Source organism: Folsomia candida, unplaced genomic scaffold (genome assembly GCF_002217175.1).
Source record: "Folsomia candida strain VU population unplaced genomic scaffold, ASM221717v1 Fcan01_Sc013, whole genome shotgun sequence".
In the NCBI taxonomy this organism is placed as follows: Eukaryota; Metazoa; Arthropoda; class Collembola; order Entomobryomorpha; family Isotomidae; genus Folsomia; species Folsomia candida.
In genome coordinates this window covers 1,854,592-1,869,278 of record NW_019091205.1, presented here as the reverse complement: position 1 = coordinate 1,869,278, position 14,687 = coordinate 1,854,592, and the positions used below count along the sequence as shown (strand labels likewise).

Sequence of the window (14,687 nt, the reverse complement as noted above, 5' to 3'; positions counted from 1 at the left end):
TTCACATTGTTGCCTGATAGGCTATATATTTTATAAGGATGACAAGGTACTTCTTTTTCACATGAGTACAATGGATTAGATCTACTAATACATAATAAGTATGATAAATAGCTCATGAGATAACCAGAAAATGTCCAACACTCTAAATAAAAGTTGACACAACAATTTGGTAAAATTTATCCAACTTGTATAAATTTTATTCAACCGTTGGATAAATTTTATTCAACTTTTATTTAGAGTGACCCATTCAAAATGCATGCATACATGGATGTATTACGTTAACGAGTATGAACCCTTAATTCATAACAATTTACTATTAAATTTGATAAGAATTACTAATCTTTTCTGAGAAATTAGGTTGCTTTTATTTTCAACTTGTTTTATTGTAATGTATTTACTTCTCAGAAATGTACTTCCCAGTGGTTGATCCCGTTCAGGTGAGAATATCTCCAGAATATCCGGGGATTTCGGAATAGAGCCAATTTTGGCAGTATTTTTTTTATGCATATAATGTAACCAAAAAATCAAATATGTACTAATCAATCAACATTAAAGCTGACGCCATGTTTTTCCCGAGTAAATCCTTCTACCAAAATACCCAAGTCTGTTATTATAAAATCATACCTGTTCAATAATTCTGTTCTTATGCACTTGATATAAGAAGCAACAATGTATAAATTCCCAGAAATTGAATTCTGGCCAAGTTTTCTCCGTAAAGTGGATGTAGGCATGGCTGCTTTCCCACATCATGAAATCTGAGAGTCGCTGGTCACCCCCAGTTCGGATTAGTAGGTCAATAGTTCTCAAGTCCACTAAATGCTGAGATTGTTCTATCAAATGCTCATTCCACTTTGGGAATGATTCAGAGGAATTACAGCTCGCTTCATTGTCCTCGTCATGAAAAGAGCTTAGGCTCCTAAGAATCCCTTCCCGACCTAAATATGTAAATTTAATAAATTAGATATCCGAAGGGTAACGTGTTTAAATATTTATTTTCCCTCACCAGTATACCCTACAGCCAAATTTAATTTGTAAGGGGTCAAATGTCGCGTCCTTGCCATTAAGCTTGCCATTCTATGTTTTAATTTGAGCGGAAATTTTTCCCAATTTCCAATCATTTGTATGCAGGTGTCCCGATTACTGCCGGCTTCTCTGCAGGTTTAAATTCTAGATATTTAATAAGACCAACTCCCAAGGTATGCTATCCCGGAGTTTGGGGTATTGAGGTTTTATGAGTGGTAGACGGGGTTTTCAAATTTAACAAAGCATGATAGAAGGGCATTACTAACAATGCTACAAATTTAGTAGTTACTAAATTGAATTAATAAGCAGCTATATATTTTGCAAAATAACTTAAAAATTTTTTTTCTCAACTTACTACATGTGAAACTATGATAACTCAGTTTACCCCAAAACCGTACTACCCTAATTACCAGTAAAATCCAGGTAAACCTGTGAGTATTGGTTTTCAATATCAAAACCCCAGGATTTCCCTACCAACCAAGGAATCATTAATAAGATTGGGTAATCGGATTTATCCGATTACCCAATCTCAATCAGCAATCAATCATTGCACAATCACTTATTAAAACGTACACTTCTTGCAGCATTGTGGTGAATTTGCGATACATTAAATCCATTAAAGCGTCAACTTCTTGGGTTGTCCGCTTGTAATTTTCGGATGAGAAGACATACAAAGTTAATTCCTTGCACCCAAGTGCTCTCCACCACCAAAGCATGAAGGAGTCCGGCTCTGAAAAATTTGCAACATTTAGATGAACTTCACCTGGGATAAATAAATTCAAAATATTAGTGTTGAAGACGGTTTAAAATATTGATTACCCAGCTTCGTGACCATACAATGTTTTCATTCCTCTACTGGCTGCGTAGCGACGATTTCTAATAAACAATTCCACCCATACAAAATTTTAGGCGTGCAGGTGTTTAAGCCATTCACTCATGACACTCGGGACGGATTTTTCTCTATAAGTGTCGAGTTCTTCCCTTTATTTGAAATTACACCCTGACCCTGACTGGATAGCACTGTTAACAGTGCGATGGTGTGAGGTGTAACCCTTCGATTTGGTCGAAATTTAAAATTACATATAAGGTCCAAGCCCATACAACAAATGTTTCTTCAGGCAGTTTGTGCGATGGTTGGAATTAGGTTGAGTCAAAGTTGAGAAATGGGGGCTATTTTTACTCAGTTGAGGAAGAAAAAATCCCACCCCATTTCCTCCGAAGGGATAGATTACCAATTTTCTAACTTGGACTTCAAATATTTTGACTAATTCCGACCATAGCTCAAACTGATGCAGGATTTTTGAGTCAAGAAACGTTTGAATTTTGAATTTTAAAATTTCCACCAAATCGAAAGGTTGCTCTTCACACCATCGCATTGTAAGTGTAGCAAGTTGGAGTGTTTCTTAAAATAAGTTGCAAAAAATATTTAAGTTTCTTTCTTTCTTTCTCTCGTTGACTGTCATAACGTTCAGGTGAAAAATCGGTCCTGAGTACTAGGCTATAATTAGTACGCAAACGAAGAGTAGTGAATGCATGTAAGTATGTAATACCCATCCATTATGATGGCGATATGCTGCGGGATTGGTCCCATCCGGGCGATTGAGGCTGCCAATAATTGAAGGTACGACATGCAATTATCGCTCTTCATTTTAAAAGAGTCGCTTATTCTTATTGCCCCTGTGACTCAAATAAATGTTACGAGTGAACTGAGTTATTGCTGAAAAAGAGGTCATTTTATAGGATTAGGCGATACTTACTTGCTTAGTTGTGATTACCCACATGTGATTGTGAGGTCCTTCAGCAGATAAGATAAGATAAAAACCTATATTTTTTAAGAACCTATATTTTTAATTGCACCACAATATTATTGCTCAAAAAATAATAATTTATGCATATGATCCTGTTCTGCTTTACATGGCTCATATCCAAGACGGATGAACTCGACGTACTTACTCGAAGGCCATGCTAACATAAATTTCAGTAAGGTACAAATATTTCTGGGAACCCGACAAAAAGAGGGCAAAGATTGATTTGCACTAAATGTATTCCAGGTTAATGGGCTTGTACAAGGTAAATCCGTAGGATTGAGTCAATAAGATACCCGTCTGGGCCATCCCCAACCTACATACTACCCCATCACTCGATAATACTTCACATTAGGGAATTAATTATTCAAATACCTATTTACTCAACACTACTCAACAGAATTATATCTGCATTCGCCTTAATTAATCTTCACTTTGTTAATTACGCAATTTGCATATATGATAAGGATGGCAAGGTATTTCCCATCAGGAATATTTGACACAATCATATATGGTAATTTGCTTATAACTTTATTAAAACTAACTTTATATCATACGTACCTTCCGTGAGAACTCAAACTGCATAACTTACAATGGAGTTCTAACAAAGTGCGGTCAAAGATTTTGAGCAAACAGATGTCAAGCTATCCCAATTTTCTTGATACCATCTTCTTGGCGAAGTCATTTGCATTAAAAGATTACAAAACGCTCTGTATATTTATGAATGTAAAATTTGTTCATATTTGAAAAACAAATCGTATTCATTTGAACACTTTTGTGCATTTTGGACAATTTGGACGATGATTAGAACCATAGCTAAACCATGTCTCCACCTAATGTTGCGAGATGTTGGAATCTGTCAAGGTCAAAGCAAAAAAACTGTACCGGGGCGGTTATTAAAACATTGATAAAAGTAGCTTTGAGTCACTAAAATTTGAACAACTTTTTCAACTGTGATTTTGGCACGGAAATTATTGTGTATTGTTTCTAACCGATACAGGGTTCATTACATGCGTATTTACAGTGGGATAGCTGAACTCTCCAACCATCTAAATAGCATCCCTATTAGCTGACGCTAATCTGCGATAGCCACCTTACACCTTCTCATTGTAGTGTACATACCTCCATTGAGAACTCAAACTGCATAGTATTTATGTCATGAGATTTTGACGGGTAGAATGGAGGACATTTTAAGGTTTATTGTTGCATACTATTTAGCTTATTTATGTAATTGATCATACAGACATAAAACAAATTAAGGTATGTACATATAATAAATATTTGTGAGCTACATATATATTATGCATCGTGTAAAGATTGGACTGAGATTGGACCATGCACTCTGGATGTATGCATGGACATACATACATACTTATATATGCATATATGTATTAAGATATCCGCTATGATAAGCCAACAGAATAGAACCTAATAACACCTCAGTCATCTACCTGATGCTGATAACTTAGCACATACATACAAATACATACATAAATATTTCAACGAAGTAGTAATTTTGCTTTCCGTTTGCTTAGGTAAATATTTAGATGCGAATATATAATTTGCAGCTTGCTATTAACCATCCAATCCAAATCTGTCATCAGGTCATTTCATTCAAGTTGACTTCATCAAAGGTACATACATATAATTACAATAAGCCCAATTTTAATACATTAATTGCAGAAATCTTGAAAAAATTTCCATGTTTTAGAGCAGCAATGCCTCCCAACATGCCACACGTCACTGCTACGAAGTACCCTGGCCACACCACGGATAGCAAATTTTTCCGCGAATTGCTCTAAGAAGCTTCAATAACGGATGGAAACGGCCCCACCTTAATTAAACCGTTTTTAAATAAGGATTAAATTGAAGATTTCCTCATTGTTTTACAATAGAATTTATGTTAACATCGCAAGGTCATATTTACGATGTGACATAATCTGATTAATGCGTAACATTTAATTCATGTAAGTTTGTTTTCAAGATATGTGCACAATTAAATTAAATGGACCATCGACCCTACTTATTACTCAATAATAGTGCCCAACGACCCTATTCTCTCTGCCAACTTAGCAGTTATTAAAATATTAAAAGTTGCAGGTGCATTGAAATAAAATAAACAAATAAAAACATTTTCAAATTTGATCACCAAATTTTATACCAACGAAGCCATGGATGGTAAAAATCATGCCAAAATATTTCTAAAAGAGAAGGAAACCTTGTATACTTATTAAAGGGTGTCCCGGATATAGATTAAAGGATATAAATGAGACGATAACTTTTAGAACCGCGAAACCAGAAAATTTAAATTTATGTAATTCGAAGGACAAATACTTATGGCCAAAGTGACCAAAGTTTGAAAAACGCCTCAAGTCTATTAATGAAATGCGGGGCTGTTAAAATGAGAACTCGAAAAGCGTATGTTTCACTACCCCAAAAATGTGCCTAGGCGAAATAAGAAAAAAATGCAGGACAATTTAACTGCTGAAATGACGTCAGAATTGGCAATCTATCACATTATTACAAGGTATAGGGAAACTGCTGAAGTAAAATTTAGATACATTTCGAGCCACACCCTCGTGAAATCCTCCCCCACAGGGGTACGTTTGGTTTGTACAACTTTTACCAAGCATGCTACCAAATTCGTTAATAATGCTGCTCAATGGTTGGAAATGGATACTTCTACAGTGTTCCGAATTGAAGCCCATAAACTAGGCTTCAAAACTCACACAAACAAGAAATCCCCAAATTATGCCAATGGCCAATAAAAATAAACAAAAACTGGTTTCTGGAAAGTGCACAAAAAATACTTGGAGAAATTGCTGATCATTGAAGATGAAACTTTGGTCACATTTGGCCTATCTAAATCTACGGGAACCAAGTTTTTCAGTGCATCAGATCATAATGGAGTGGATTATGAACAGAAATGGAAGAAAATATCAAAATCTCTCGAAGATGCTTTAATTTTTCTAGCGAAGGACGAGTTTGGGAGTATTCGGGAACCTCACAATGCAAGAATGACTACACAAACAATATGTATGTAGATGTTGGCTTAATGTTTTTCTTTGTATTTAGGCAAACTTCCGTGTGAACTAGAAATAATATATTTAATTCCATCTCATCTTCACTTGTGTGCATTAGTATCTATGTTAATGAAATGGATTTATGTAATAATTAAGACACAAACTCTTGTCTTGCTGGTCGACTTCACACTTGAGGTACTTTCCATTTTATTTGCAAGCTGCATTGTTTGACATCCTGCTAAGTTAAGTGACTTCGTACCAATATTTATAATTTCAAAATGTCTACCATTTATTTATACATATTGGTTTTATTCCGATTTAGTTTTTACAATTTGCTCGCTTCATTAACCATTTTGTCAGATCCCGATTTTTAAAGTTTGGACAAATTTTCAGATATATTACAGGTAAGGTGCATTGCAATTGTGACAATTAAAAGCGAATTTTGCTAAAGCGGTAAATGGAAAGTTGAACATATGTAGACTTCCACAAAAACCTCGTTATTAGAACAAACGAAGAATATTAACTGGAAATTAATTCGCTCTGTTGAATTTCGGATAATGATGAGGTACGCAATTTACAACCTTAACGAGGTTCTCGGCTCGTCCTTCGTATGTATGTAGATTTATAGAATAAATCATCCGCGTGTACCTACATAAGTATCAACTAACTTGGAATATAAACCCATTGACCTAGCTCGTGCACCAATGCAAATATACAAATATACTGAAATTCCGCAAAAGTTGTGAATTGTTTATCTCGTCATTAGAAAAAATTCAACAGAGCGAATTAGCAACAATATTGCTTGCTACGGACGAAAGGTAAGCCGGGAATTCCGTAAATATTGGAAATTGCGTACCTCATCATTATCCGAAATTCAACAGTGCGAATTAATCTCCAGATCCAGCTTCCTGTACTGATAATGCAGTAGTTGGGTACCCTGTTGATAATGAAATTTGCTTGTAATTTTCACAATTGCAATGCACCTGACCAGAAAAATATCATAACAAAATAATATTGAGAATATATCGACTAACAAATGCATTAGTTGGAAATTTTATGAGCGAATTACATCTTTAAGCTTTATGCTAAATTTGAAAGATTAAAATTGAATAAAATAAACATGCATAAAACATAATATTAAATCGGAAGTTATAAGTATTCATACAAAGTATGTACCTGAAGTGTGAGATCGACCAGAACTCCTTTCTTAAATTCAAATTTGCTTCCATGCACTGGTTTGAGACTCAAAACAGTAACCGACGACAAAATCACGTGGTCCTAATAAATATGGTTCACGCCGTGAACTTCACGGTCATGCATTTCTTCTAAAGACGTGGAATCATATAAAAACTATACAATTTATTCATGCATTTCTTTCATTCAATGTTAATTTTAAAAAAATAGTCATTTCGCTGACAAAATTTTCAAGTCAGACAATTTATGAAATTATGAAAGTTAAAAGCACATTTTTTTCAAAGTCATCAATGAAAGTTTAAACTAATGTGGGGTGCCCGGCCACCTCATTATAACTACAATGAAATTTATCTGGAGATTGATTCGCTCTGCTAGTGATTATCTTGATAAACAATTTACAACCTGTGAGGAATTTCCGTTTCACCTTTGTATGCATATAAGTTTAAAGATTAAGTCACCCAAGTGCATACTAAAAAATCCACTAACTTGGCATATAAACCTACTGGCATGACTCTTCCACCAATGCAAACATACATTTTTCAGTAGTCATGCATCATGCTGCCCACTACAGATTGGGTACCAAAGGTTTCTCCAGTTTTTGTCACATTTAGGTCTAAATATGTTTTAATTTGTTTAAGTCAATTGTACTCAAAACTCAAATATACTACATTTACATGTGTATACACGTTCACGCTTATATTTTATTAATAATTAGAACTCCTCGAATTCAAGGATGCGGCCAGACATTCGGTCGAAAGACGAAATACGATTGGATTCATACATTTTTTCAGAAATTTTTCCCAGCAAAGTTTAAATAGGTTGGCTTTGCAACGGTTCGCTAGATACAAGTGTAGATTTGGCTGGAAGTACGGTGCAACTTATGATAGTCGATATGACAAGTGGATAAGTTTTGAAATAAAGTCGTTACCGATACCTATCAAAGTTTGAATACTTTTTATGCATGACAGAATGAAGGAAAATCAGAATGAATTAATTTATTACTATGCTCAGGATGGTACAATTATATAAGTTAGCATGAGTCCAGATTAGGGTATTAAATTTTATACAAAATGTGCACATATGTAGAAAGTCTAGCTGATCAGTTTCCAGCAGGTTCCTTGTCTACTTGTGCTTCCGACCTTCTGCCAATAGCACAATCAAAATGCAGACTAACGTCCATCCAAGAGAAATCACGAAACCCCTCGTCACATAAAAGTTTTCCAAACCCCACCCCCTCGATACGATGGACCTCAATGCCTCGTTCGGGTAGGTGGCAGGGAGCCAGTGACTAAAGTATTGGCGAAAATAGTAAGGCGTCAACTCCAACGCGAAAAACAGGCCTGCAAAAACCCAAACATAATCACCCCAATGCCAAGATGGTACTAGGACCAGGATAACAATTTGTATATTTTTCTGCTTATGAGTACACTCGTAAAAATAATGTTACCCTTTTAAAAAGGGCATGCTCTTTCAACTAAATATTATATATAAGTTATACAAATCCAGCATAACGTTAGCTAAGCTAACTTAGCTTGATTAAGAATAAACCGTAGTAACGTTAGAAGTAGCTCACCCTGCAATATAAATTAGGATGTATATCATTTTGCACCAATGGTGCCGAATAAGTGCACACAATAAGTATAAAACTCTATAATTTGATTCTAATGGTGCATTATAATCGGAATATGTAGGTGTAGAATTTTGAGATTTTTTGCATCAATAGTGTATCATAAGGCGACAAAATAAGGTTCATAATGATTTAGACATAACTTTGCACCAAAGGTGCGGAATACGCCGACAAAAGAGATCATAATGTTTAAATATTCATGCATCAAGGGTGCAATATAAACGGAAAAATGATGAAAAGGTCGAAGTAGTATGCACCACCTGCGCCGCATTAGCGACCAACCGGCATCCATAAGTTTGAAAACTTTATGTCAAAATGATATGATTATTTCTTCCGGATATTCTGCACTATTGGTGCATTTTGTGTCCCTTCCCCCAATTATTTCGCACCATTTTGTGTTACCGATTATTAGATACTAACACTGCTATTAATTTATCAAAAAATACACCTGGTACATTTTAATTAGCATCAATTGATGCAAAAAACTCGTGAACAGACAGACGGACAGACGGACGGACGGACAAGAGGAACTCAATAGCTCTCGTGCTACGCAGGCTATTATTGCATGGTTCTACACAACTTGTGTAGAACCATGCAATAATTGTTAACTAATGGTGCAAAATAAATGGTGAAAATTGATACATAAGTTAAAGTTTGCACTAATGGTGCAGCAGAAATGGGGAAAATTGGTGCATAATTTTGACATGATTTCGAGGTTTTCGAGGGTGCAAATGAACGCAAAAGACCTACGAACAACATGCCCCATCAGGGTGAGCTAATAATAAACCGTAGTAACGTTAGAAGTAGCTCACCCTGTAATAATGATTTGGTTTTACTTGCCCCAAAGGTGCAGAAAAACGCAACAAAGTTGATCAATAATGTTTATCAATATTGCACCAATGGTGCAGAAAAATTAAACAATATAGCTCAATAATTATTATGCATCGAGGAAAGTCCAAAAATTGTGCATCACTGGTGCAGAATTACCTACCAACGATCATCGCTAATTTTGAAAAATTTATGTCAAAATTGTCTAATAAAATCCGCCGAGTAGTATGCATTATTGGTGCGTTATGCATCAAAGCCCCCAATTCTTTCGCATCATTTGGTGTTTCCGATTGTCAGATACCAACGGTGCTATTAATTTATGAAAAAATGGAGCAGGGAGTTATTAATATGCATCAATTAATGCAAAAACTCGTCAACAGACAGACGGACGGACGGACAGACGGACGGACGGACGGACACGAGGAATTCAATAGCTCTCGTGCTACGCAGGGCGAGCTAATAACGAATACCCTCATTATTTCTAAGAGTGCTAACATGGTCTCAAGTAGACCCTCTCTCTTATTAGCTCACCCTGCGTAGCACGGGAGCTATTGAATTCCTCTTGTCCGTCTGTCTGTTAACGACCTTTTTGCATCAATTGATGCTAATTAAACAGCCCCTTGACCATTATTGGATACGTTAGGCGCACCATTGGTACTAAATAAACCGAATCAAACTTTTTAACAAGTTAATAGGACCATTGATATCTAACAATCGGGAACACAAAATGATGCGAAATAATTGGAGGCAGGGACGCAAAACGCACCAATAGTGCAGAATATCCGGGAGAAATGATCATACAATTTTGACAAAGTTTTCAAAATTATGGATCCCGCATGGTCACTAATGCTGCACTAATGGTGCAAAGCCTGCCCGGATATGTTGGACCGTGGGTGCAAAAATTATTCTTGAAGAATATATAAGAGTTATGATCTATTTTGTCGGCTTATTCCGCACCTTGGATGCAAAGTTCTGTCTCAATCATTATGACAGGGTGAGCTACTTCTAACGTTACTACGGTTTATTTAACTTAATATGGAATTCAGAGCACCTACTCATGCATATCTTCATGCATTTACTCTACAAAAAGGGTAATATTTTTTTTGGAAAGTGCATGACTGCAAACAAATTTGAAATACACCCACCAGATGCTGAAGCCTGAGTACTGAAAAGGCACAGAACCAGGATTATCGCTTCGAGCGCATCATCTCGCAAAGTTCCAATCGTCCAACCTGCAAAAAATAGTTACAAACACTTTTTTTTTACATTTAAATGAACTTTTTCAAAAACATACACAACAAAGTTTTGAGCGACCAAAGTCCTAAATAATTTATTTAGTTTTATATTTATCGCCTTACCGATCGCCAGTCCTTCAACGGACACTAAGAATAGAAGCGCCAACATGAGCGCCCACGACCCTTGGACACGCATCCCATACCCCACCGTCAGCAAAGTGACGAAAACTATAAGTTGGACGACAATCTTGATCGAGTCCGTCACCATGGAGGCAACGATGCGATGTCGCAACGTCACGCCGGCCGCATAATCGCGATCTTCCAATCCTTCAAATCGATCCACGATCCATACCACACCGACCGAGTGAGATAGGAACATCATCATCCTATCGAAACCGTTAAATGCTAAATATTTTACAGTTTTCCAAAACAATACTTCGGTTCTTTCGGATTTGCCACATTTTTTACACTGCCAAACAAGAAAGGTCAGAAATGCAAGGTACAAGTGTATCGACGGAAAGTAGTTTCCTGTGGTTTTCATTGTTTGCGGATAAAAATAAGCTTGAATAGCACTTTTTTTTCCTCATACTCTACTTCCCATTTTTCATGAGTTGTTACATAGAGAGTACCTAACTATGTGGTGGGGGGACCCCAAGGTGCAGCTACTAGTCCGCACTCCCCCACCACGCACTGTGAGGGGGCCCCGACCCCATACGATTGCGACACAGACTGGAAAAACCCATTCGGGAAAACCCGCTGCCACCAGGATTCGAATCCTAGCCCATTTGGTTCGCAACCGTGCTCTCTAGCCATTAGGCTATCGACTCACATTCTATCTTGTGATGATTTGTTGCTTAAACCCTTGACATTATTTTGCGAATCAGAATTTCGTAATACTTAAAATGCGATGACGCCAGTGGTCTCGCTCCAATTTTGACGAAACGACGATAATTATGTAGCCTTAGATAAATAATTAGACACGTGTTTCAGGATTTTTCATAATGCTCAGCTTAAACGAAATTATGACGAAATCCGTGAGAGAGAATTCCCATTTTCACGGTGACATTTTTCTCGGAAGGGAGAAAAATGCAGATTCTCCTTTACGAATTCTATCATAATTTCGTTGAAGCTTAAAATGCTTGGGCATGAAGTGTTTTTTTCGACTTTATATTGCTTGCAAAAATTTTGAAATCTTGAATATTTTTGAAAATTTCTGAAAACTTTAAAAAATTTTGAAAATTTTAAAAATTTTTGAAAAATGCAACAAACGAAAATCGTAGAAAACCACGTCAGGCCCACGCATTTTAAGCTTCAACGAAATTATGATAGAATTCGTAAAGGAGAATCTGCATTTTTCTCCCTTCCGAGAAAAATGTCACCGTGAAAATTGGAATTCTCGCTCGCGGATTTCGTCATAATTTCGTTTAAGCTGAGCATTATGAAAAATCTTGAAACACGTGTATAATTATTTATCTAAGGCTACATAATTATCGTCGTTTCGTCAAAATCGGAGCGAGACCGCTAGCGTCATCGCATTGTTAGTAGGGAATATTAAGGAAATAAATACACTGAAATTTATATAAACTCACACGACTAGAATAGCCGGCTCGGAAAATCGAATGATGCTCTCAACCCCCAAACCGCCATAGATCGCGTTTAACTGTGAAACCCAAAAGAAAAATGGTTACCAAAAATGCATCTCCAGTTTTTGAAGCCATCACTTAATTCCGATTGTTAGTTTTAATCCCTTCTATGCTCACGTCAACTGGTGGCTCGGCTAATGCTTCACTGACGCCGCATGCCGCAGCCATAGCTCCAACGTATTTCAGGTAGTTGGTCCCAAGCAAATACTTTATCCAGGTCGCAGTTATGATATCTATTTAAAAATGTTGCATTAGTAAATGTAATCGCACTTCAGCCTAAGCTGAGAGATATGTACATATGTCCACTCTTAGAAAACTGGTATTCAATTATTATGGTTACGGTTTTGGCTCAGGTCACCTAGGGGTCGCCCATACTGGACGACCGGGGTAACTCCGTTTGTGGATTTTAGGTTGGGGTTAGAATTAACAACATCTTGGAGATTTAATATTCTTATTTAATTTTTCTGTGGAAGTGCTTACTTGACTCATCCATCCTGATGGAGATCGTGGTTCCATCAATGTCATCCTTAGAAGCGTAATTTTTCTCGAGTATCCTGCTCCTCAAGTGGTCCGTGTAATTATGCGGGAACTCCACCAAGGCTACTGTTCTTCCCGCGCGAATGTTATTCAACCCATTCTCCCAAGAATCTGTGGCCAACTGAAGGTGATTTTAAATATTTTTTGGATTTTATAAATCTAGTTTTTACGAAAAACCCACTAAAACTCATTGAAAAGACGAAGTTAATTATTACCACTTAAGCCTCATGCATAGTTTACTTTCTCTCTAACAAAAAATAATTTAGCCTTACCCAAGCGAGCTCATAAGATTTGAAATTTCCAATGAAGTCACATATTCCCAAATTTTCGAAACACAGACTTGTCCCATTGCTCCTTTGCAGTTCTCGGGCTTCACAGTATTTTTCCAGTTGAGCATTATTTGTTACGTTTGGGATCCCCGTTACTAAGGAAACTCCAACGTTTCTGGGCTCCAGACCCACAACGTTTTGCAACACGATAATAACCACGAGCGGCATTAGAAATTCGGAAAATACAAAAGGCGTTAGGACATGGTTTTGACGAATTCATACCTTAATTGCGGGGTGGTTTTTAGTCGTAGAGATTTCTAACTTTTTTTATTTGAAAGCCCATGTCTCAAACTATAGGTAAGCATATCTGGCTTCCGATTTTGTGTACTCTGCGAAATGAGGCAAGGTCAAATTTGGAGAGGTGTCCTTTTTTAGTTTTCCAAACCAGTGTTCTTATAAAATGGCGTTGAGCAATATATTTTTTTCTGAGGTCCTGATGCAAAAATCGTCTTTGCGACTATTTTTAAGGGACTTAGCATGCTTTTCACTATATAAAACCACGTTTGCCTTATGCGTATCTTTTAAGTCCGTTTTGCAGTCTAATTTCATACTTGTCCTAATGGAATGCGCTCTTTAACGCAACTCTTCCACTTTTAAGGCCCCCACATTTTACGACTTTGATGCTAAAAATCCCTAACGTGGGTTTTATCCAAGGTACATATAGTATATTGCACTGTAAGTACTTTTGACAAAATTTTGATAAGTGGTTATGCCCCACGGACTGAGTTTTCATCAGACCTTATAAAATTTTTGGAAAAGTTCCCGTCGTTTTCGATGTCGAACTTCAGAAATAATTTAACTAACCAAAACGCAATAATTTTATTATTTTGGCACTTGTACCTTGTAGATAAAATAGTTCTGCAGTAGGGGACACAAAAAGATTATTAAAATTTATTTTCGAAAAAAATTTACCATTAATTTTCCAAATAAGTTCACGAGTTTTTTAGGATTCCGCGACAGCTGATTAACTCGGGTCCTTCTCTAAAACTGTTTATACAAAATCTTGACTGTTTGTTTTAATATTACTTAGGACACTTCCAGCTTTACCCTCAATCTTCATTTGACCCAGTCTGTCCGTTTTCAAGGTCAGCAGGTCAATTTCCCGGTGCACGGTCCGATTTATCACTTTTCATGGAAAAGTATCAGCGAAGATGGAGGCACAACGTTATGCAATTCATTGTGGATTCTTTTATTATTTCATGCAATGATTATCTAGGGTTGTAATATTAACAATCATCCACCTCTGACCTCTTGGGTTATCATGCCCTATGAGTCATTCAGTTTGGAAAGTGTTTTTTTGGCTCCTTCCAACTCTGGGGGCACTGGAGGGGGCATTTTTGAAGCTATCGCCCTAAAATTTTAAACATATCTTTCTGAGAGTATGATCTTACAGCCTACAAAAAATCAGTTCAAAATTCAATTCCCCGCCAGAGATATTCATCC

At 36.6% G+C, this 14,687-nt stretch overlaps 2 protein-coding genes and 1 long non-coding RNA gene across 6 annotated transcripts; 1 reads left to right on the top strand and 2 right to left on the bottom strand.

Moving 5' to 3' along the window:
- Positions 1 to 341: 341 nt before the first annotated feature.
- LOC118437288 (dehydrodolichyl diphosphate synthase complex subunit DHDDS-like) lies at positions 342 to 3,133 on the bottom strand. 4 transcript variants are annotated; one of them, XM_035856217.1, is made up of 7 exons: positions 2,938 to 3,133; positions 2,781 to 2,845; positions 2,574 to 2,700; positions 1,843 to 1,899; positions 1,597 to 1,753; positions 1,004 to 1,152; positions 342 to 935 (listed from the first exon to the last, which is right to left on the bottom strand). In XM_035856217.1, the coding sequence occupies exons 4-7, from the start codon at positions 1,856 to 1,858 to the stop codon at positions 619 to 621; spliced, it is 639 nt and encodes a 212-aa protein (XP_035712110.1). In that variant the 5' UTR covers positions 1,859 to 1,899; positions 2,574 to 2,700; positions 2,781 to 2,845; positions 2,938 to 3,133; the 3' UTR covers positions 342 to 618. The 4 variants fall into 4 exon arrangements, 1 of the variants encoding a protein (XP_035712110.1); XR_004835995.1 differs by lacking the exons at positions 2,781 to 2,845; positions 2,938 to 3,133 and adding an exon at positions 1,434 to 1,493 and having other exon boundaries at positions 2,574 to 2,741; XR_004835996.1 differs by lacking the exons at positions 2,781 to 2,845; positions 2,938 to 3,133 and adding an exon at positions 1,453 to 1,493 and having other exon boundaries at positions 2,574 to 2,741.
- Positions 3,134 to 4,296: 1,163 nt separating this feature from the next.
- LOC110855733 lies at positions 4,297 to 4,968 on the top strand. The gene is made up of 2 exons (XR_002548502.2): positions 4,297 to 4,462; positions 4,540 to 4,968. It is a non-coding gene; the product is annotated as an uncharacterized LOC110855733 (long non-coding RNA).
- Positions 4,969 to 8,024: 3,056 nt separating this feature from the next.
- Positions 8,025 to 13,546, bottom strand: LOC110855527. Its single transcript, XM_022103930.2, has 7 exons — positions 13,188 to 13,546; positions 12,859 to 13,036; positions 12,496 to 12,611; positions 12,325 to 12,395; positions 10,859 to 11,121; positions 10,646 to 10,732; positions 8,025 to 8,385 (listed from the first exon to the last, which is right to left on the bottom strand). Exons 1-7 carry the CDS (start codon positions 13,410 to 13,412, stop codon positions 8,168 to 8,170), a joined length of 1,158 nt encoding a protein of 385 aa, XP_021959622.1. The 5' UTR covers positions 13,413 to 13,546; the 3' UTR covers positions 8,025 to 8,167.
- Between the last annotated feature and the right edge of the window lie 1,141 nt (positions 13,547 to 14,687).

Bases quoted from the DNA above. Each gene is read 5' to 3' on its own strand.
- LOC118437288 (XM_035856217.1), bottom strand. The intron at 1,153-1,596 runs GTACGTTTTAAT...TTAAACCTGCAG, and splicing joins ACCACAATGCTGCAAGAAGT to AGAAGCCGGCAGTAATCGGG. The intron at 936-1,003 runs GTGAGGGAAAAT...TTACATATTTAG, and splicing joins TTTGGCTGTAGGGTATACTG to GTCGGGAAGGGATTCTTAGG.
- LOC110855527 (XM_022103930.2), bottom strand. From the start codon at position 13,412: ATGCCGCTCGTGGTTATTATCGTGTTGCAAAACGTTGTGGGTCTGGAG. The intron at 12,612-12,858 runs GTAAGCACTTCC...ATTTTTAAATAG, and splicing joins CATCAGGATGGATGAGTCAA to ATATCATAACTGCGACCTGG. The intron at 8,386-10,645 runs GTGGGTGTATTT...GGGTTTTTGCAG, and splicing joins TACTCAGGCTTCAGCATCTG to GCCTGTTTTTCGCGTTGGAG.